This window comes from Balaenoptera ricei, chromosome 9 (genome assembly GCF_028023285.1).
Source record: "Balaenoptera ricei isolate mBalRic1 chromosome 9, mBalRic1.hap2, whole genome shotgun sequence".
Classification (NCBI taxonomy): Eukaryota; Metazoa; Chordata; class Mammalia; order Artiodactyla; family Balaenopteridae; genus Balaenoptera; species Balaenoptera ricei.
In genome coordinates, this window is record NC_082647.1 from 3,466,739 (window position 1) to 3,491,214 (window position 24,476).

At 38.7% G+C, this 24,476-nt stretch overlaps 1 protein-coding gene across 1 annotated transcript in view; it reads right to left on the minus strand.

Annotated features, from left to right (window-relative positions):
• Positions 1–24,476, minus strand: part of DPP6 (dipeptidyl peptidase like 6) — a 586,350-nt gene that overhangs the window by 313,115 nt on the left and 248,759 nt on the right. Inside the window, exon 5 of the mRNA XM_059932967.1 lies at positions 2,675–2,749. Within this exon, the coding sequence (XP_059788950.1) occupies positions 2,675–2,749 (75 nt within the window). The remainder of the gene's footprint in view (positions 1–2,674; positions 2,750–24,476) is intronic.

The following is a 24,476-nucleotide window of genomic DNA, read 5'->3' on the forward strand; positions in this document are numbered from 1 at the left end:
AACTGTGCTTGGGTTTACTCTTTCTCCAATCTAATTGATAACTTTTTACATTTTTAAAAAGGGTACTTTTGAGACCATTAAAAAAGCATAGGGTTGACATAGTTAAAATTAGCTAATTTGTAGATGCTTAAGGATGTTAACTAGGTTATAGATTTAATAAAATTAGAAGAGTTTAGTAGGAAAAAAAGGTATGCTAATTACCATGATCCCCCATTTCCAGAATAAACATGGGCTGTTACTAAGATGTTTCACAAATAAGGTCTCTTCCTTTCATGATATAATTTTATCTTTTTGTATATTTGATAAAATTTCAAGGACTTAAGAGTACATAAAGTCACTCTGAATCCTAATCCAGAGCTAAAAAGTTCAGAGAGAGGATAATGCCACAAACATATCGGTTCAGCACCAAATATACACACATGGTCCTGGGCCAGGTCCTGAGGGCCACGTAGGGACAGGAGATAAAAAGACCCCCCTGCTCTTTGAACAGCTGACAACGTAAAAATGGGCAAATAAAACTAGTTTATGTCAAACTGCTGGGAACTGATGCAACACGGCAATTAGTCTGAATAATTGAAAGGAAGAAATACACAATACAGACTACTTGCTTGCATAATCATATGTACAGTAACTGCTCAGTACTTGAAAACTATTAAGGGTTACTTCTTTGATTCACGTTAAAAGTATCCATTTCTATAGATTTTTTTTACATAGCACGCTTTTTCAATACTTTAATCATTTTTATAGTTTAAAATATAGCTGAATCCACTCCAAATTTTTTACATTTTCCCTCAGTTGAGAAAACAAACTGAACACAGTTCTACTGCAAAGGCCAAGGGACGGTGCACAGGGAGAAAGGGTTAGTCAAGGTTCTTGTTTACAGCCAGCGTTCTGCATGGTGAAGACTCAGATTTAGTAAAATGTTCTTTCCCTAAATGGTTATCAGTGGCAATGCGATCCCAGGGCGCAGTTTCCAGAGGAGCATTGGGAGAAAGGAGGAGGATGGTAGAGAATTCTACGATGGACAGAACATAGGGTCCTAGGTTAGATCAACGTATTCCAAATGAGCAGATAGGAGAATCTCTTCTAAAAGATTCTGAAGAACAAATATAAAACTTTGTTTTGAAGTCTTGAGGAGCAGGAAGCTCATTACCAAACAAGGTAACTCATCCCACTGCTGGGATCCTCTCATCATTAAAAGATCCTCTGGTAAGATGACCCGAAATCTGTCTTATTATGCTTTTCTCACTCAGGTGTTGGTTTTGTCTCCCTGGAGCAACCCAGAACAAATTCATCACCCCATTCCTATGAAAAGTCCTTCAAATATCTACTGGGATTTTCCTCTTATTCAGGGGTGGCGGTTACATTTTTGCTAGCTTCCATGGGTGGTGAAAGGAGCTGCAATACTCTGAGCATGGACGTCATGCTTAGAGGTATGTAGGGCTGGGTGTAGGGTGCGCAGAGTCCCAAGGCTAAAGTTGGTTTCCAGTGCATTACGCTCCCTGACTTCCCTGATCAAACAGATAAAGCTGGCCAGCTGTTCCGAAGGCTTCAGATGGATAAAAAGAAAACTTTTACAGAACGGACATTAAAAAAACTAGTAAACAGAAAATTTAAGATAGAGAATTAAAAAAAAGATCTACTTTTGGAAGAATAACTCTCCAATTGAAATTTTAATGGAGACTGAAATCTCCAAGAAATAATCCAGCTGTCAACAAGTAACTTTTAGAAGAAATTCTAAAATTTCTAGAATTAGAGTTGCATCTCTATGCAAACACCCCAGCTTCCTCGTTGGCATGTAACTTAACAAGCTGGGCTGTCTCATGCCAGGGGAAGAAGATTCTCTCAAACTCACCAAGGAGCTACTCAGCCCTGAATGATGACGCAGGTACCATAACATCTCACAGAAGCTTCACCAAACTCTAATTAGAATAGTCTCAAGAGAACTAGAAAGGCAGTGGAATTCTACATTTTATTTGCCAGAGAATAAAGTTCCACTGATGCACATTTCTAAAGCTGCTATCTCTTACAAGCTGAACATCTGTTTCACTTACACAAATACCTTTCACCTTCTTGCTCATTTAAAGAGCCAAAATGAATTCTAAAATATTAGTATGTTAAAAAAAAAAGTCTGAGTTTCAGGCTGCCACTAAAGACCAGGGTGAGATTTTATACAAAATTCTGGTGAAATTTTATGGGAGACTCACATAGAAAGTGCTTAAAACAGGGGTTTATATAATGAAAGTGATAGTTCAAGTCTTCTCTAGAATACTGTGATGGCTGGGATATCAATAACAGCTGATTTTAATTTAGGGAGAACCTGGCATTCACTTTTAGTTCTTAGGATAGAATGTATGGCGTGACTGAGAAAAATGGCAAGAAAAATAATTGCCCGAAAGGGTAAAATAAATCTCTATAAAGAGACAACTTCTCACCAAGAAAATCCTATGAAATAGGCCCTAAAAGTAGTGATTCTTTTTTTCTCTGCCAAAAAGATTTTCATACCTTTCCTCTCTCCTAGGTGGCAGTGTGGCATAGAAAGAGACTAAGCAGGACCCACCAACTACTACAGGATTCAAAGATCACTAAGAATAGAGATTCAAGGAAAAATACTTAATAAGGTATTAGCATAAAGAAACATTTTTTTTTACAAATAGAAAAGAGTAGTACTCACTGGTTCCACGTTATATGAAAAAAGAGCATACTCTCTATCTGGAGATATTTCGTATCTGACAGCTCTTAACGATTCCTAAAAGAAAAAACAAAGAACAAAGAATTTTAAAGTATTACGTATAACATAACTCAAAATCTTGTAGTGAAACTGTGCCTGTGGCGCCATTTTCAAAATTTGCTAATAAAATCAGTACGGAGCCAACTTGCTAAAGTCTCTTAAAAATGGCTATATCCTTTTTTTGTTAACCAAATAGTGTTCAGTTAATTAATGCTATTTTACATTTTATTTGTAGTTTTTTCAAATTTCAACAAAACATATTGTATCTGCTGAAACAAATCAGTAGAAATAAACATAAAAACAAATAACCTTTTCACACAAGACTCCCAATCTCTCTGTATCTTTAAACACACTTTCCTTTGCTCATTCTTATACTTAGAACTTATATTAAGCAGATTTGTTCCTAAACTAGAATCACACTCCACACATGATTTGGCAACGTGCTCTTCACCTTCATGGATTCTGACCCACAAGTCAGTGGATAGAGGGCTATCATTTTTTCTTTCAAATTTCTTCAGAGCACACAGGGAATTTTACATAAATGAAATCATCGAAAATGCTGTGTTTCCCTTCAACTTGCCCGTCTTCTCTGATGCACTCCCACTGCTGTACAGACCCTCACACCCACTAGAGCGAGCCTTATATTGTCAGCTTGGCGTGTATCACTCTACAAACGATCATAGGACCACACGCAAGCATTAGATGTATAACTACAGCTAAAAATGACGTCACCTTACACAACGCTCACCTTAGTTTTCTCACGTAACAATAACTTAAGGTTTAGCCTGAATTACTGCTCTTTAAAGCTTGCATACTATTCTATGGTGTGGCCATATCTTCATTCACTCAGTCCTTACTAAAGGGTAGTTACAGAAGGTTCTTGTTATTCACGGTAGTTACATTCTAGAAAGTCTCCACAAATCCTGTTCCTAGGGGAATGCAGAGTTAGGTGCCTGTGAGCCTCTGGTCACAGTGTTTTTGTCAACCAGTCAATACATAACCTTGTCTTAGGTGTGTTTCTGTTTGAAGACGTCTTACTGAGTATATATTGCTTTCATCAACACAGAACTCACGGCTAACAACACTATAGCCTGTGCCTGAATGAAGCTCATTAACACGTGTTTTCTCTGTAAGGTAAACAACATCACAGCCTTCCTGAGTTTAGGAACACAAGACAGGCCTTCAGCGTTATTCTTGGGAGCCATTTTAAAAAGCATAATCACCAATAAAAAGCAAAAAAATGTGAAAAACTTGGCACTACACAGACCACAAAAAGAATACTTGTTTATAGTATGAGATTTGACACCAGAAGACAATGGACAACTCCAATATTCTGCCACTATGCACGTGTCCAAGAATGACTGCAGAAGCACCCTGGGTATTAACTTGGGGGTCACAAATAAACTTTAGCACAAGGCGAATCTGCAAATATGGAAGCCGTGAATGATGAGGGTCAACTGTGACGTGTTTCCAGTCTGCTGTTATTACACACAATGTTGTAATAAGGGTCCTCATCCATATATCTTTACTGGTGTGTGTATGATTATTTTAATTATTTTACAGGGTAGATTTCTAAGGGGAGAATTGATGATGTATAAGTTTTTTAAAAATTTAAATAGATATTGCCAAATTTCTTTTCAAAATTGTTCTTGAAATGAACACTCTCTCTACGGATGTAGGAATGCCCCCTTTCTTCCCTTCCTTGGCAGCAAGAAGTCACTGTATTTTCTTCCATCTTGACCCTCTGATGGGTGTGAAGTGGTGCCTCACTGATAGCTTAGTTTATTTCTCTGCTTACATTCGACCCCCACTGGAGATGTTTTAGGCAATGTGGATTTTACCTTCAGAGAACTGTCTATCCATATCTCCTTGTAAGTATTTCCTATGCTGAGTTTTCTCCCATTCTCTCTTAAGCTCGCTCCTATCATGTTTTCACCCCACCTCGACCAAGACCCCTCTTCTCAAGGTTACCAGAGGCTCAGTCGCTAAATGTCATGCTAATTCCTCAGCTCTCACCGTACTTGGCGCCACTGACCACTGTCTCCTCCCAAACCCCGTCTTCACTTGGTGGCCAGGGTACACCTGGTTTCTCTCTTACTTCCCTTGCCGCTTGTTTTCATGCCCCTTTGCAGGTCCCCATGGTTCCTCTGACCTCTGAATCCTGGAGTGTCCAACACTCACTATTTGGACCTCTTTACTCTTCTATGGCTAAAAATCCATGTACCTGCTGAGGATTCCAACAGTGAAGTCTCTGTCCAGATCTCCCAACCTGGTCTGGACTTGACCTAGACCTTCAGACTCATCTATCTAACTGCCTCCCTGACATCTCTCCACTTGGATATCAAATGGGCACCTCATGTCAACGTGCATAAAACCAAGCCCCTCACATCCCATCCCCTCCCCCTGCAGCTCCTGGCAGCTTCTTGCTCATCTCAGATGTTGCAACCCCATTCACTCAGTTGCTCAGGCCAAACTCTTAGCCATCTTTTCTTTCTCTCTGTCTTACACACCTGAGATCCAGTTGATCAGAGAACCCTGCTGGTCTACCACTAAAGGACACTCAGAACACTTCCTTCCCTGCTGCCACCACCCTAGTCTAAGGCATGGGCCTTTTTTTCTTGAGCTATTGCAGTGTCCTTCCAGCTGCATCCCCAGGTTCTGTCTTTGCCTCACTGCAGTCTGTGCTAGCCACAGGGGCCAGGGCCAGCTTTTAAATATGTAAATCATGATACTGCGCCTTGCTTGAAGCCCACCCACACAGCCTCCCATCACACTCACAGTAAAAGTCAAAGTTCTGACTGAGCAGTAGCCCTGCCTGGCCAGGGTTCCCATCAGCTCTCTCTCCCATCTCACCAGTGTCCACACCTTCTCAGAGCAAGCCAGGCACTGCTGTCTCAAGGACGTTGTGTTTGCTCTTCTCTCTACCTGAAACTCTAGATTTTCACTTCTTTCTTCTTTTTTCTCAAAAGTCACCTTTTGCGTGAGGACTTCCATGTCCTTGAATAGCCATTATATCTACAAACTTTAACAGGCTGGGCTCTAATTCTTTATAACTCTCTTTCCTTATTTCCCTAGAATAATAATTATCTAAAATAAAATATATTTTACATTTATTTATTTATTTCCTGTCTCCTTCATTAGAATGTAAGCTCCTTGAAAGGAGGGCTTTCTCCAAAAAGAATGTTTAATTTCTCTTGGTCATGTTTTGTAGTTTACAGCACGCAGATCTTGTCCATATTTTGTTAAAGTTATCCCTAAGTATTTAGTATTATTGATATTTTACACATATACATATAAATAAAATACACATGTATATCTTAATTTCAATATCCAGTTGTTTATTGCTTACAGAAATATAACAGACTTTGGTACCCTGACCTTATGGTCTGCAACCTTGGTAAATTACATTAATTGTGGGTATTTTGTGGTAGATTCCTTAGAAGTTTCTACATAATCATTTTTCTCCCCTGTGGAGAGTTTTCTCCTTCCTTTCCTAACTGGATGCTTTTTGCTTCTTTTTATAGTCAATTACACTCTAGGGAATTGCCAGTATGATGCCGTGTAGAAGTCATGAGAGTGGACACCTCACCTTTTTCCAATCTTATGAAGAAGGCATTCACTCTTCACTATTCAGTGTGATATTAGTGGTGCATTTTTTTTGTAGATGCCTTTAATCAGGTTGAAGATGTTCTTATCTATTTCCAGTTTCCTCAGAGTTTTTATAATAAATGTTGAATGTTATAATGAATGTTGCATTTTCTCAGTTGCTTTTTCTACATTATTGAGAGCTGATTAGGTTGTTTAGCTTTTTAAAATCTGTCATTATGGTAAATTACATTGTTTGATTTTTAAATGTTAAACCAGACTTGCATTCCTGGGATAAACTCTATTTGGCCATGTTGTGTCACCCTTTTATATATTGCTAGATGTGATTTGCTAATATTCTGTTGAGTATTTTTGAACCTGTGTTCATGGGGAAAATTGTGGTTTTCTTTTCTGGCAATATCTTTGCTTGGTTTTTATTTCAGAGTAGTGCTGCTCCAAGAAATAATTTGGGAAATTATTCCTCCTCTTCTTCTATTTGTTTTATGAGTTTGTGTAGAATCAGTATTATGTTTTCCTTAAATGTTTGCTAGAATTCACCAGTGAAAACATTTGGGCTTTGAATTTTCTATATGTGGAGGTTTTAAACTATTAATTAGATTTTTTATGTCAACATAGGACTATTCAGATTGCCAGCTGCATCTTCAGTGAACTGTGATAATTTGTGTCTTTCAAGCATTTATTTGTTTCATTTGCATTGTCAAATTTATTGATAGAAAGCTGTTGAAAATATTTTCTATTATCCTTGTAATATCTGTAGTGATGGTCTCACCTCTGTTCCTGATATTGGTTGTTTTGTCCTTTGTCTTCGTTCTTCATCAATTTTATTAATCTTTTCCAAAAAACAGCTTTGAGTATTCTTTAGTTTTTCTATTTTTTCTGTTTTCTATATGGTTGATTTCTTCTCTTTATTACCTTTTGTGTACTTAGGTTTACTTTTTCTTCTTTTTTCCCTAGTTTCTTATGGTGAAAGGTTAGATATAAGCACTTAAAGCTATAAATTTCTCTTTAAGTATTCTGCCTAGCTGCATACCATATATTTTGATATTATGTATTTTTATTTTCATTTATTTCAAACTATTCTCTAATTTCCATGGCCAATTTTTTATTCAGAAGTATGGTGTTTAATTTCTAATCATCAGCATATTTTCCAGATTTTGTTTTTTGCTATCGGTTTTTAGTTTAATTTTGTATTTGTTAGAGAACATACTTTGTATAATTTCCAAGCTTTGAAATATATTGAGGCTATTTTAATGGCCCAGACTATGGTCTATCGTGGTAAATATCCCATGTGCACTCAGAAAGAATATGTACTCTGCTGTTGAGTGGTGTGATCTACAAATGTCAGGTCAGTTGGTTAATTGTGTTTTCAAGACTTTCTGTATCCTTACTAAGCTTTTTTTCTACATGTTCTATCAATTACTAAGAGAGGATTGTTTGAATCACCACCTACAATTGTGGATTTGTCCATTTCTGCTTTTGGTTCAAGCAACTGTTGAAGAACTGTAGCTCTGTTGCTAGTTGAATACACCTTCAGGATTCTCATGTCTTCTTAATGAACTGACTCCTTTATCATTATGAAATCTTTCTTTTTATTTCTGGTAATATCCCTTGCTCTGCAGTCTACTTTGTCTGATATTAGTATAGCCATTCAAGCTTTACTTTGGTTAGTGTTTGCATGGTATATCTTTTTACAACCGTTTAATTTTAACCTATGTCTTTATATTTAAGGTTGATATCATAGATAGCTTATAATTGGGTCTTGCTTTTTAAAACTAATCTTAAAATCCTCTAGGAGTAATAAGGGGAGCTTGTGTACATAATGAACATGGGGATATGAGGAAAATCTGTCCTTTATACTGCAGTTATTTTCCATTCTATATTGGATCAGCTTTCTGCCCCTGTGTGACATGCTTGAGAAAGTTACAACGTGTTCCAAAGATTTTAGGTGTGTATGTTGGTGTTTCTTATGTCAATTTTTAGAGTAGGAGAAAAGGTTCAGAAATCTTACATAAGGTTACATAACATTAAGAGGAGCTGGATATATTTCACATTTAAAGAACCCTTTTATAAAAAGATAGATGTATTTTTTTTCAGAACTAGTTAATTCATTTTACCTAAATTTCCATCAAAAGCCTAGCCACACATTGACCATATTTATCATTCCTGGCACTTGTCACTTTATTATGTAGACCCAACTTTTCATCTGGTAAAAACTTTCTTACTCCAAAGAATGTCCTTTAAATTTCTCAGTGTGCAGGTACATGGCCAATGAATTATCTTAGATTTTATCTCTGAATACTTTATTTTATCTTTATTTTTGAAAGGTACTTTTGCTGCATATAGAATTCTAGATTAACAGTTTTATTTTTCTCCCAGTACCTTAAAGGTGTCACTCCATTCTCTTCTGGCTTGCATAGCGTCTGGTGAAGAGTCTGTTGTCACACTTATGTTTGTTCTTCTGTACAAATGTCTCTTTGCTTTGGCTGCCGTTAAGGTGTTCTATTTTTCACTGGTTTTCAAAACTTGATTATCATAGTGTAACTTGCTTTGGTGTGGTTTTCTTTATGTTTATTATGGTCAGGGTTTATTGAATTTTTATACCACGTGTGGTAAAAATTCAGTCACTATTTCTTCAAAAGTGTGTTTTGTCTTTTCTCTCTTCTCTTTCTGGGGCATTAATAACAAGTATCTTACTCCATTTTATATTGTTCAACAAGTCATTGTAACTCTGTTTGGGTTTTTTTTAGGTCTTTTTTCCTCTCTGTTCTTCATTTTGGATAGTTTGTATTGCTATTAGTTAAAGTTTAATTTACTTTTTCCTTCCATGGTGTCTAATCGGCTATTAATCTGGACTTTTAAATTTTTATATTTTATTTTTCATCTCTGGAAATTTTATTTGGGTACTTTACAATCTTCAATTTCTCTTCACTATATTCATGGTTTTCTTTGTATTCTTGAGCATTTGGAACATATTTATCTTAGCAGTTTTAATGTCTTTTTCTGCTAATCCCATTATCTCTGTTATTTGTGGGTCTGTTTCTATTGACTGATTTTTCTCCTTATTATGGGTCACATTTTTGTGCCTCTTTGTATATATAGTAATTTAAGAAATAACACCAGATATTTTGAATTTTCTCTTGTTGAATCTTGGATTTTTTTTGTGCTCCTTCCAAGAATGCTGGACTTTTTATGACAGGCAGTTAATAACTTGTGGACTAATTTAGTTCTTTCAGTTTTGTTTTGAAGATGTTTTAAAGGCTGTTCTACAATAACCATGATTTTTGGGGCTAGGTGAGCCTCATTCTTAAGGAGTTGCTCTTCTGGAGTCTCTGCTTAATATCTCATGGCCAGGAGACACTTAAATGATCCCTGGTGATGTATGAGCTCTGGGAATTTTTCCTCTTAAAGTGTCCTATAATTGCTCTTTACTTGAAACTTTATTTTGTCCTGCCTTGTGGTGTTTCACGTTTTATAAATAAAGATCAACAATTAACCAAAGTCTCAAAGAGAACACTATGCAGATTTCTCAAGTATCCTCTAGTTAGCTTCCTCCTCTTGGGTTGTCTGTTTCATAAATTGCAGCCATCTTTTTTCCACATGAACTCTGATCTTCTCCTTAACTCAGCAAGACTGAAGGACTTCTGTCTTCCTCCTTGTGCTGAAGTCCAGCAAGAACATTCATGCAGAAGATCAGCTGGTTGTTTGGTTCATTTAATTTGTTTTCCTTTTCTCAGTGATCACACGTGTGAGCTGCCTGTTTTCCAATGTATGAAAATTGTATTTTTACCCTATATTTTACCCTGTTCTACAGTTGTGTTAGGAGAGTATAAGAATGATCATCTTATACTCTCATAGCCAGGACCAAACGTCGAGAAGAGAATTTTAGTTTGTTTTGTCATATTGTATTCCCAGTGCCTAACAGTGACCGGCACTTAATAGAATCTCTGTAAATATTTGCTGAATAAATGAATGACTATATCCTCAGTTGTTATAAGAGTGGCAATAATGTTACTGGTACAAAGATAACACCAAGAGAAGCCAGCAAAGAGTGCAACTTTCTACACCTGAAAACCATCATAGGTCACATCTCTTGATGGAGGGTCAGCTGCCAGTGATACTACTTGAGACAGGTAGAATTTCATTAGGCTGTTTGAGAAGCTCATCACTGCCATTCTTAGGTAGAGTTTCACTCATTTTTAACAATCTCAGTCCCCATGCCCCCTGGGTGTGAAAATTATAGGCTGTATGTCCACCTTTTCACCAGGTGCAAATAATGGATGCAAAACTCACTTAGCACATTTCCTAAACATTTGCACCAAGACTATGAATCAAAGATACATTTTCCCAAGCAAAGTAGGCTTTGGTTTCAGGTTTGTCTGAGGGATGTTCCTGCAATGTTTTGTCTATTTTAGATTATTTGTCTTTTTCTGATCAATTTGAAAGAGCTCCTTGTAGACTGTAGATATTAGCCTTTTATTTGTTACCTGGATTGCAAATATTGTCCATTATTTTTCCAATTCTGCCTTTTTAAATTTTGAAACTTAAAGCTCTTTTATGGTAAATTAAATAAGGCTATCTTTTTTAGAGCTTCTGGATTTCCCATTTAAAAAATTTTCTCTCTTTTGTACTAAACCAAATGATAGATTCTTTTCAACATTTATATCTTTAATACAATTGGAAATTAATTTTGTATGCCTGTGAAATGAGACATTATTTCCTTGTAGATAAAGAGTTAAGTTATGCTCATATTGTTTTCTAATTATGTGATCATCTCCCCCAATGATTTTTATATATCAAATACCCTTTATATTGAAACCCACTTCTGAATTATTTGGTCTTTTACTGCTCTCTAGGCTATTCCTATGCAAAATTTTATGGTTTTAAGCTTATACTTTGGGGTCAAAGAGCCTGTGAGTCAAACTCTGCTTGGAACATTTACTATGTGAAATTTAGAACATTTCTTAGCTTCTCTGGGCCTCTGTAAAATGGAGATAATATCATGGTTGATGTGAAATTCAATTGACGTAATTACAATGCCTGGTGCTATCAGCTATTATTAGTAGTATTAGTTATTACTGTGATTGAGTTGAGTACAATGTGTTTATTATGTGTTTTAGTATCAGGTAAAGGAGTACATGTTACCATATATTTTGAAACTTTCTGTGGCTACATTCAGGTGTTTATTCTCATATATGTCAATTAAAATATTTTATCAAATGTTCAACACTAATTTTTTTCAAAGTTCTAATTAGGATTATGTTAAAGTTTTATATCAATCGTAAGAGAATTAACATTTTAAATACTATATTCTCACCTAAGATTACATTGTATCTTTAATTTTTTTTCCCAAATCGTCAACAAGATTTTATAGTTTGCTTATTCTCTTATGCTGTTCTTAGATTTATTCTAGGTCTTTTTATAGTTTTTGTTCTTATTGTGAATGGAGTATCTTCTCCATTTCTACTTCTAGATACTTATGTTAATGAAGAGAGAAGGTATTGATTTATTTATGTATTTTTGTATTTAGCCATATTAATAAATTTTCTCATTAACTGCAGTAGTTTTTAAAAACTAATCTCTGTTAGGTTTTCTAAGATAGAATTATGTTATCAGAAAAAGGGATATAATTTTTTCCCAGTTCCTATTCCAATCATGTAGTTTGCTTGTATACTGCATTTCCCATGATCTCTAAGAACATATTAAATATTAATGATGATGTTGACTATTCCTTCCTGACTGTAATTGAAATGGTTTTATTGTTTGCCATTTAGAAATGTTTTCACTGCTAGCTGGTTTGTGATAAATAGTCTTCACCATATTTAAGCAGTTTTTATTCTTATGTTACCTGGAGTTTTTATTAGGAGTGGTTGATAAATTTTACCAGATGGCCTTTCAGCATCTTGTGATATAATCATAAGTATTTTTCTGTTATTTTGCAGTTGTAATTAATTTTGTTGATTGATTTCATGACATCATTGTCATGATTAGACCTTACTTGTTCAGAGCACATTATGATTTTGATACATGACTGAATTCTACTTGCCAATATTTTATTTACAATTTTTGCATTTATGCTCACTAGTGAGATTGGTGTATAGTTTACATTTTGCATTATTTAGGGCTATTTAGTTATCAATAACACAATTTTTTAATAACATTATTCTGACTTCAAAAAATATTGGTCTACATATATGAGGATTCCATATATATATATATATATATATATATATATATATATATATATACACATACACACACATATATAAAACTATAGGCCTGTTTCTGGTGAGATGCATAACTAAACGGTTGTGTCTTGTTTTCTTGTACTACATAAATATGTATGTGATTAGGAATGCAGAGAAAGAAAGGTGGCCATTGGTGGGAGAGAGAGAGATAAAATGATAGAAGCTCCAAATTATCAAGTAATAGAAGGTAAATGAGGAGTACAAAGCATCAATATATCCATAGGCTGTTTTGTGAAAACAATCTCCTCATAAAGGAAAAAAAAAAACTAAATACACAAGATTAGTAATGATAAAACAAAAGCCAAACACTGACAAGATTAAATGATTTCTAAGAGGACACTTTTTTTTTTTTTTTTTTCTGGAGCATCAAGTTTATTAACTAGAATTGGAAGAACCAAGGAGTTCTTGGAACAAGAACTATCCCCCTCCCCCACCAACACGGAAGACAGAAGAGTAGGGGAGGGGAGATGTGCCCCAGGAATGACAGTCCAGTCTCTCAAGTTTCACCCAGGTGGGGGTTGAGGGGCAGACCTGCAGCCACGGTGGCCTCGCTTTCGGTCGCCCGGGCTGCTCCGGACCATCCTCTGAGCTGGCCAGGGTCTTGGATACGATGCTTCTGAAGGCCGTGCAGAGAACACACTCCTCTTCCCCTGCACCGGGCCCCAGGGAGCGCGGCGGCCTGACCTTCCTGCCTCGGTCATCCATGGGGTTCACATGGGCTCACTTTATTATGACGCCTCATGCTGGGCAGCTTGCAACAAAGATGTTTCAAAATAAAGGTCCAGATTCTCCGAGCCACCCCTTGCTTTTTCTGGCTCTGGCCAGAGAGAGTGGATGAGGACACACTCTCAGGCTGCCCAGCGTGGGAGGACACACCCAGGGGGCAGCTGCTTCCCTCTGGGGCTCCAATCCTGCTGCTGCTGCTGGAGGTGGATGTCCCAGTGCCACACTGGGGGGCTGGGCTGGGGGTGGCAGTCCTCGCCTCCAGGCTGGGTGGGGGACAGGCAGACTCACCGGTCTTCTGCCCTGCCTGCTGGTCTTCCTGCAGCGGCACATTTTTTCTGTGGTAGATCCACCTGGTTTGCAGGGAGGACACCACAGGGCTCGGAGGAAGCTCAAGTTCACTGTCACTGAGGTCCCCGGAAGAGAAGGGCTTCACAGTTATGATGGAGACCCCCACCTTGGGTTTCACGGAGCTCACACTGCCTGTCCCAATGTCCTGGATCTGGTCGCAAGTCAAGCCCGGAGTCCTCCCCATTGTCACCTCCAGGTCCTCTTCACAGGGTGGCTGGAGTGGCTCCTTCTGGCCCATGTTGACCCATGGATGCCTCATGAGGTCAGGTAAGGTGCCTCTGTCACTGGGGTTGAGGGCAATCATTTTTTGTAACAGATCCCTTATCTGCAAAGACAGATAAGGTGGGATGGGGTATTGCCCTTGTAGGATTTGCTTCCGCAGCTCCTGGGAGTCTTTTCCCACAAAGGGCCGGGACCCAGTTACCATGGTGTACAGCACTACTCCCAAGCCCCACACGTCCACTGCAGGGCCGCTGGAGCTCTGCCCCAGGAGGAGTTCCGGGGCAGCATAAGGGTGTGTGCCGCAGATCGTGTTCAGTGGGAAAATGTCATCACACTTGTTGCTGAGGCCAAAGTCTGTAAGTTTGATATTCATCTTGGAATCAAAGAGGAGGCTCAGTGGCTTCAGGTCCCGGTGCACGATGCCCCTCCGGTGGCAGTGCTGCAGGGCGGAGAGCAGCTGCCGGAACGGGCCGCGGGCCTCCGCCTCTGTCATACGGCCATGGGTCTTCAAATACCGGTACATGTCCCCCCCACTGAGGTACTCCATCACCACGAAAAATGTCTCCTCTGTGTCAATCACCCCCAGCAGTTTTACAATATTGGGGTGATTCAGAGCCTTCAGACTGCACGCTTCCCGGAAAATTGCCTGGACACTTGAGAAGCTCTGACGCCTTTTCTTTATGACCTTCACAGCCACCTGTGTCCCGGTCAGAATGTGCCGGGCCAACTTCACTTTACCGAAGGTGCCTTCACCAATGGTGTGGAGGATCTCGAAGTCATCAATATGAGCCTTCTTGCCAGCAGATCTGGCTGTGAGGCCCTGCATCCTGGTGATCTGCTAACTACACTGACTGACAGCACTACCGAGCAACGCTAACTACGCTAACTAACAATGCTAACTGTACTAACAGGGCTAAGTATGTTGTCTCTACTAACAACGCTAACTACGCTAACTGTACCAACAGCGCTAACTAGTACTAACTACACTAACTATGCTAATCAAGTATTAACTATACCAACAATACTCACTATGCTAACTGTAGAAAGAACAACGACACAAATAAAAAAGAGTAGAGAAAAGAGAAACGAAAATCAACAAAATGGCAGAAACAAGGAAATCACAAGCTAACTGTAGGTCCAAGGCCGTCAGGTCACCAAAAGCAGCTTCCTGGGCTCTAAGGACCAAAAACCTGGGCCCACCTTTCTCTTTCATAGGGCTTTGTGAAGTACATCACAATGGTGCACTCTGAGGTCAGAGCAAGAAATGGACCCATCACCGCTGGGGATACACCACAGTGGTTTTCTCACTTTTTGAGTTCAAGGCCCCTTTACACTTAGGAAAAAGGATCCCAAAGAAATTTTTCTTTATGTGTGTTATTAGATATTGGTATTCACTTTGTTATAAATAAAAATCTGCAGGATACTTCAGTGGCCTTTTTATTTCTAGTTTGAAAATGTGTAATAATTTTAGAGACCTCATAATGTCTACACTTGAAATGTTCAATTCCTTTTCCTTAAATTCTGGTCTCAAAATAACGTTACTGGGCTTCCCTGGTGGCGCAGTGGTTGAGAGTCTGCCTGCCGATGCAGGGGACACGGGTTCGAGCCCTGGTCTGGGAGGATCCCACAGGCCGCGGAGCGACTGGGCCCGTGAGCCACAATTGCTGAGCCTGCGCGTCTGGAGCCTGTGCTCCGCAACAAGAGAGGCCGCGATAGTGAGAGGCCCGCACACCGCGATGAAGAGTGGCCCCCGCTTGCCGCAACTAGAGAAAGCCCTCGCACAGAAACGAAGATCCAACACAGCCAAAAATAAATTAACTAATTAAAAAAAAAAATAACGTTACAACTTAACTGACTTCACGATACTATACAAAATGTTCTGTTGCATAAGACATGATACGGTACATTATGAAAGTCTATGAAGCTGAGAGAAGGTTTGCCAGGAAGGTCATTGAGCAGATTTCTCATCAGGAGCCTCGGAGGCCAGATGGCATGACTCAATGTACTTGAAGTGTTGAAGGAAAGAAACCGTCAACCAAGAATCCTATATCTAGCAAAACTTTCCTTCGAAAATGAGGGAGAAATCAAGACATTCCCAGTTAATCAAGAGTTGAGAGAGTTCTTAACCACCAGACCCGCCTGCCACAGGGAGTTCTTCAGGTTGCAGTCAAGGACCCTGGACAAGTAGCTCAAAGCCTTATGAAGAAATAAAGACCTCTGGTAAAAGTAGACAGACGGGCGATGAGAAAAGCTAGTACTGTTGTAACTTTGGTTTGTAGCTCCACTTTTTGTCTTCTATTTGATTTAAGAGACTAATATATAATAAAACACACATACAAATCAAAAAGAAAAAAAAAAAGATCACCTCTTCACCTAGAAAAGTTACTTCACCCCCACTTTAGCCTAACTTTGGGAATTCCCATCAACAACATTCTTCTTTCCACTGTAGGAAGCAACGCTGCCAGAAGCTATGGCAAGCAGAGCCTCTTCTAAAATGCCTTTGATGATTGCAGCAACATGGATGCAACTAGAGATTATTAAGTGAAGTAAGTCAGAAAGAGAAAGACAAATACCATGTGATACCACTTACATGTGGAATCTAAAGTATGGCACAAATGAACCTATCTATGAAACAGCAACAGACTCACAGACATAGAGAACAGACTTGTGGTTGCCAAGGAGGAGGGGGGTGGGAGAGGGAAGGGCTGGGAGTGTGGCATTAGCAGATGTAAACTATTATATATAGGAGGGATAAACAACAAGGTCCTACTCTACAGCACAGGGAACTAGAGTCAATATCCTGTGATAAAACTGTAATGGAAAAGAATATAAAGAAAGAATGTCTATATGTGTATAACTGAGTCACTTCGCCATACAGCAGATTGGCACAAGATTGTAAATCAACTATACGTCAATAAAAACAAAAAAATAAAATAAAACATGCCTCTGATGACGTACACAGCCCCTGCTCCTGCTGACTACCTCTCTGCAGCACCCAACACTGTGAAACCCCGCCCCCAGCTGAGGTCACTCCAGTCCTGTGTCTCCTTCCTTTGTCCTCTGTCTCCCACCAGTGTTTCTCTAACAGAAACACAAAGAACTGCTGTGTTTTCACTCAGTCTCACTGTTCACGTTCCCACGCTTGATTTGGGCATCAGACCTGCAAGAGTTCAAAACTTACTGGGTGGTAGAACTGCCATTTCTCTGCCTGTCTCTCATTATAAAGAACTTCTCTGAAATTCTGAATTCACTGGTCTGGTCATCCATTCACCAGCAAGTATCTAGGTACTGGGGTTAAGAGCTAGGAATGAGATACAGTTGTTAGTAAAGAAACAACAAACCCCAAATGGAGTCACTTGTGCTAAGTCCCACGTCAGCAAACCAAGACTTAATAGCTAACCTAATTGCAGTTTCAGCCTCTCTCAGGAATGGGACCTTTCACCAACAGATCTGGAATTACCTGGTCAGCACTAGAGGGGTGACCCCCCCCCCCCACCTTCCCCCAAAAGGAAGGTGACCCTGCCTGAAACAATCCACTCTTAGCTAGAAACTTCCCTTTTCTGCCCCCTCCTGCCTGTAAAGTTCTTGCATTTTTTACAGCTCCGCACAGCTCCTTTCTACCTGCTCAATGGGATGCTGCCCGATTCATAAATCACTGAATAAAGCCAATTCAATCTTCAAATTTACTCAGTTAGAATTTTATGTTTTTAATACAGTGATGAGCAAAACAAATAAAAAGAGAGGCATCAAACTCTTCGGAGAGTGTATCCCATTATCCCTCACACTCTTGGAAGCCTGGGTCAGCAGAAATGGAGGAGAGCCAGTGACAAGAAAAAGCCTCTTGAAAACCAAATCAGAGGTCCTGAAATACTACAGACTTACTTGTACAAGTGGGTGGGAACAAGCAGAGAGTAGCAGTTGTTTATTACTGTACACTGTAATCGAGGGAAACATTTGGAGTTCAAGAAGAGAGATTTAAAGATGAGATGCTAAAATTCATAACAACTTGTCCAAAACAGGCCAGAAAACCTTAAGTTTTCGCCTTGTTTAAAAGAAGTCCTAAGTAAAGGGAAAACCAAATATTATGAAAAATTTTGGAGACATCTCACACACCAACCTTCCCTTTATTTGAATTACTTCATTATCATTACTTTAGAGTTATGTACACTCATAAAAGTTCATTTATTCTGAGTTGAGAAGTCCATTTTATCATCATGTGTATTGCGCTTACATTTTAAAATCAGAAACAACTTCCCCAAGATAAAACTGATTCTTCATCTCTTTTGGTTTTACTATTCCAAAATAGATTAGGTGACTTGGGGTATTATTTTTACCCTATGTTGATTTGCCTACCTTGTAAAGGAGCAAGGAACTTTTCCTTCAACCCTTATTTTCCTAGTGATTTGTTTAAAATGAAAGGTAAATATGTGTTTGTGGGCATATAAGTGTGTGTGTGTGTGTGTACAATCATTTTTATATAGAGATTTATTATCTCTCAATTTATTTTGTACAAGAGGTTTGTCTCAGAAAATCCGTGTCTTTTTTTTTTTTCACGATTCATATCTTTAATACTCTCTGAGAGGCAAGTGAAAAGCAACAATGGATTTTTAAAAGGACCATGTCTGACACATGTCTGACAACACTGAGAGTGGGGGAGGAGGGAAGTTAACCAGCTAGCACAGTGCCTTGCATGTAGTAAGCACTGCAACATTTGTTAAATTGCAATGACTTGAAGTTGAAGATCATGATATATATATATATTTTTTTTTAGATTTTTAGAAATTTCATGTAATGTCTGAAACATTTATATTAACATATTTTCATAAAAATAACCCAATGAAAGTTTAGTATTAGTTGTTTTGTTTGTTTGTTTTTTTATACTGCAGGTTCTGATTAGGCATCAATTTTATACACATCAGTGTATACATGTCAATCCCAATCGCCCAATTCAGCACACCACCATCCCCACCCCACCGCAGTTTTCCCCCCTTGGTGTCCATATGTCCATTCTCTACATCTGTGTCTCAACTTCTGCCCTGCAAACCGGCTCATCTGTACCATTTTTCTAGGTTCCACATACATGCATTAATATATGATATTTGTTTTTCTCTTTCTGACTTACTTCACTCTTTATGACAGTCTCTAGATCCATCCACTTCTCAACAAATGACTCAATTTCGTTCCTTATTATGGCTGAGTAATATTCCATTGTATATATGTACCACAACTTCTTTATCTATTCGTCTGTTGATGGGCATTTAGGTTGCTTCCATGACCTGGCTATTGTATATAGTGCTGCAATGAACATTCGGGTGCATGTGTCTTTTTGAATTACGGTTTTCTCTGGGTATATGCCCAGTAGTGGGATTGCTGGGTCATATGGTAATTCTATTTTTAGTTTTTTAAGGAACCTCCATATTGTTCTCCATAGTGGCTGTATCAATTTACATTCCCACCAACAGTGCAAGAGGGTTCCCTTTTCTCCACACCCTCTCCAGCATTTGTTGTTTGTAGATTTTCTGATGATGCCCATTCTAACAGGAGTGAGGTGATACCTCATTGTAGTTTTGATTTGCATTTCTCTAATAATTAGTGATGTTGAGCAGCTTTTCATGTGCTTCGTGGCCGTCTGTATGTCTTCTTTGGAGAAATGTCTATTTAGGTCTTCTGCCCATTTTTGGATTGGGGTGTTTGTTTCTTTAATATTGAGCTGAATGAGCTGTTTATATATTTTGGAGATTAATCCTTTGTCCATTGATTCATTTGCAAATATTTTCTCCCATTCTGAGGGTTGTCTTTTCGTCTTGTTTATGGTTTCCTTTTCTGTGCAAAAGCTTTGAAGTTTCATTAGGTCCCATTTGTTTATTTTTGTTTTTATTTCCATTACTCTAGGAGGTGGATCAAAAAAGATCTTGCTGTGATTTATGTCAAAGAGTGTTCTTCCTATGTTTTCCTCTAAGAGTTTTATAGTGTCCAGTCTTATATTTAGGTCTCTAATCCATTTTGAGTTTATTTTTGTGTATGGTGTTAGGGAGTATTCTAATTTCATTCTTTTACATGTAGCTGTCCAGTTTTCCCAGCACCACTTACTGAAGAGACTGTCTTTTCTCCGTTGTATACCTTTGCCTCCTTTGTCATAGATTAGTTGACCATAGGTGCGTGGGTTAATCTCTGGGCTTTCTATCTTGTTCCATTGATCTATGTTTCTGTTTTGGTGCCAGTACCATATTGTCTTGATTACTGTAGCTTTGTAGTATAGTCTGAAGTCAGGGAGTCTGATTCCTCCAGCTCCATTTATTTGCCTCAAGACTGCTTTGGCTATTCGGGGACTTTTGTGTCTCCATACAAATTTTAAGATGATTTGTTCTAGCTCCGTAAAAAATGCCATTGGTAATTTGATAGGGATTGCATTGAATCTGTAGATTGCTTTGGGTAGTATACTCATTTTCACAATGTTGATTCTTCCAATCCAAGAACATGGTATATCTCTCCATCTGTTGGTATCATCTTTAATTTCTTTCATCAGTGTCTTATAGTTTTCTGCATACAGGTCTTTTGTCTCCCTAGGTAGGTTTATTCCTAGGTATTTTATTCTTTTTGTTGCAATGGTAAATGGGAGTGTTTCCATAATTTCTCTGTCAGATTTTTCATCATTAGTGTATAGGAATGCAAGAGATTTCTGTGCATTCATTTTGTATCCTGCAACGTTACCATATTCATTAATTAGCTCTAGCAGTTTTCTGGTGGCAGTTTTAGGATTCTCTATGTATAGTATCATGTCATCTGCAAACAGTGACAGTTTTACTTCTTTTCCAATTTGTATTCCTTTTATTTCTTTTTCTTCTCTGATTGCCGTGGCTAGGACTTCCAGAACTATGTTGAATAATAGTGGTGAGAGTGGACATCCTTGTCTCGTTCCTGATCTTAGAGGAAATGCTTTCAGTTTTTCACCATTGAGAATGATGTTTGCTGTGGGTTTGTCATATATGGCCTTTATTATGTTGAGGTAGGTTCCCTCTATGCCCACTTTCTGGAGAGTTTTTATCAGAAATGGGTGTTGAATTTTGTCAAAAGCTTTTTCTGCATCTATTGAGATGATCATATGGTTTTTCTTCTTCAATTTGTTAATATGGTGTATCACATTGATTGATTTGCGTATATTGAAGAATCCTTGCATCCCTGGGATAAATCCCACTTGATCGTGGTGTATGATCCTTTTAATGTGTTGTTGGATTCTGTTTGCTAGTATTTTGTTGAGGATTTTTGTATCTATATTCATCAGTGATATTGGTCTGTAATTTTCTTTTTTTGTAGTGTCTTTGTCTGGTTTTGGTATCAGGGTGATGGTGGCCTCATAGAATGAGTTTGGGAGTGTTCCTTCCTCTGCAATTTTTTGGAAGAGTTTGAGAAGGATAGGTGTTAGCTCTTCTCTAAATGTTTGATAGAATTCACCTGTGAAGCCATCTGGTCCTGGACTTTTGTTTGTTGGAAGATTTTTTTTTTTTTTGGAAGATTTTTAATCACAGTTTCAATTTCATTACTTGTGGTTGGTCTGTTCATATTTTCTGTTTCTTCCTGGTTCAGTCTTGGAAGGTTATACCTTTCTAAAAATTTGTCCATTTCTTCCAGGTTGTCCATTTTATTGGCATAAAGTTGCTTGTAGTAGTCTCTTAGGATGCTTTGTATTTCTGCGGTGTCTGTTGTAACTTCTCCTTTTTCATTTCTGATTTTATTGATTTGAGTCCTCTCCCTCTTTTTCTTGATGAGTCTGGCTAATGGCTTATCAATTTTGTTTATCTTCTCAAAGAACCAACTTTTAGTTTTATTGATCTTTGCTATTGTTTTCTTTGTTTCTATTTCATTTATTTCTGCTCTGATCTTTATGATTTCTTTCCTTCTGCTAACTTTGGGTTTTGTTTGTTCTTCTTTCTCTAGTTTCTTTAGGTGTAAGGTTAGATTGTTTACTTGAGATTTTTCTTGTTTCTTGAGGTAGGCTTGTATAGCTATAAACTTCCCTCTTAGAACTGCTTTTGCTGCATCCCATAGGTTTTGGGTTGTCGTGTTTTCATTGTCATTTGTCTCTAGGTATTTTTTGATTTCCTCTTTGATTTCTTCAGTGATCTCTTGGTTATTTAGTAATGTATTGTTTAGCCTCCATGTGTTTGTCTTTTTTACGTTTTTTTCCCTGTAATTCATTTCTAATCTCATAGCGTTGTGGTCAGAAAAGATGCTTGATATGATTTCAATTTTCTTAAATTTACTGAGGCTTGATTTATGACCCAAGATGTGATCTATCCTGGAGAATGTTCCATGCGCACTTGAGAAGAACGTGTAATCTGCTGTTTTTGGATGGAATGTCCTATATATATCAATTAAATCTACCTGGTCTATTGTGTCATTTAAAGCTTCTGTTTCCTTATTTATTTTCATTTTGGATGATCTGTCCATTGGTGTAAGTGAGGTGTTGAAGTCCCCCACTATGATTGTGTTACTGTCGATTTCCTCTTTTATAGCTGTTAGCAGTTGCCTTATGTATTGAGGTGCTCCTATGTTGGGTGCATATATATTTATAATTGTTATATCTTCTTCTTGGATTGATCCCTTGATCACTATGTAGTGTCCTTCCTTGTCTCTTGTAACATTCTTTATTTTAAAGTCTATTTTATCTGATATGAGTATAGCTACTCCAGCTTTCTTTTGATTTCCATTTGCATGGAATATCTTTTTCCATCCCCTCACGTTCAGTCTGTATGTGTCCCTAGGTCTAAAGTGGGTCTCTTGTAGACAGCATATATATGGGTCTTGTTTTTGTATCCATTCAGCCAGTCTATGTCTTTTGGTTGGGGCATTTAATCCATTCACGTTTAAGGTAATTATCGATATGTATGTTCCTATGACCATTTTCTTAATTGTTTTGGGTTTGTTTTTGTAGGTCCTTTTCTTCTCTTGTGTTTCCCACTTAGAGGAGTTCCTTTAGCATTTGTTGTAGAGCTGGTTTGGTGGTGCTGAATTCTCTTAGCTTTTGCTTGTCTGTAAAGCTTTTGATTTCTCCATCAAATCTAAATGAGATCCTTGCCGGGTAGAGTAATCTTGGTTGTAGGTACTTCCCTTTCATCACTTTAAATATATCATGCCACTCCCTTCTGGCTTGCAGAGTTTCTGCTGAGAAATCAGCTGTTAACCTTATGGGAGTTCCCTTGTATGTTATTTGTCGTTTTTCCCTTGCTGCTTTCAATAATTTTTCTTTGTCTTTAATTTTTGCCACTTTGATTACTGTGTGTCTCGGCGTGTTTCTCCTTGGGTTTATCCTGCTTGGGACTCTCTGCGCTTCCTGGACTTGGGTGGCTATTTCCTTTCCCATGTTAGGGAAGTTTTCGACTATAATCTCTTCAAATATTTTCTCTGGTCCTTTCTCTCTCTCTTCACCTTCTGGGACCCCTATAATGCGAATGTTGTTGCGTTTAATGTTGTCCCGGAGGTCTCTTAGGCTGTCTTCATTTCTTTTCATTCTTTTTTCTTTAGTCTGTTCCGCAGCAGTGAATTCCACCATTCTGTCTTCCAGGTCACTTATCCGTTCTTCTGCCTCAGTTATTCTGCTATTGATTCCTTCTAGTGTAGTTTTCATTTCAGTTATTGTATTGGTCATCTCTGTTTGTTTGTTCTTTAATTCTTCTAGGTCTTTGTTAATCATTTCTTGCATCTTCTCAATCTTTGCCTCCATTCTTATTCCGAGGTCCTGGATCATCTTCACTATCATTATTCTGAATTCTTTTTCTGGAAGCTTGCCTATCTCCACTTCATTTAGTTGTTTTTCTGGGGTTTTTTCTTGTTCCTTCATCTGGTACATAGCCCTCTGCCTTTTCATCTTTTCTATCTTTCTGTAACTGTGGTTTTTGGTCCACAGGCTGCAGGATTGTAGTTTTTCTTGCTTCTGCTGTCTGCCCTCTGGCGGTTGAGGCTATCTAAGAGGCTTGATGGGAGGCTCTGGTGGTGGGTAGAGCTGACTGTTGCTGTGGCGGTCAGAGCTCAGTAAAACTTTAATCCACTTGACTGTTGATGGGTGGGGCTGGGTTCCCTCCCTGTTGGTTGTTTTGCCTGAGGCAACCCAACACTGGAGCCTACCTGGGCTCTTTGGTGGGGTTAATGGCAGACTCTGAGAGGGCTCACGCCAAGGAGCACTTCCCAGAACCTCCGCTGCCAGAGTCCTTGTCCCCACAGTGAAACAGAGCCACCCCCCGCCTCTGCAGGAGACCCCCAACACCAGCAGTTGGGTCTGGTTCAGTCTCCCCCAGGGTCACTGCTCCTTCCCCTGGGTCCCGATGCGCACACTACTTTGTGTGTGCCCTCCAAGAGTGGGGTTTCTGTTTCCCCCAGTCCTGTTGAAGTCCTGCAATCAATTCCCACTAGGCTTCAAAGTCTGATTCTCTAGGAATTCCTCCTCCCGTTGCCGGACCCCCAGGTTGGGAAGCCTGACGTGGGGCTCAGAACCTTCACTCCAGTGGGTGGACTTCTGTGGTATAAGTGTTTGCCAGTCTGTGAGTCACCCACCCAGCAGTTATGGGATTAGATTTTACTCTGATTGCGCCCCTCCTACCGTC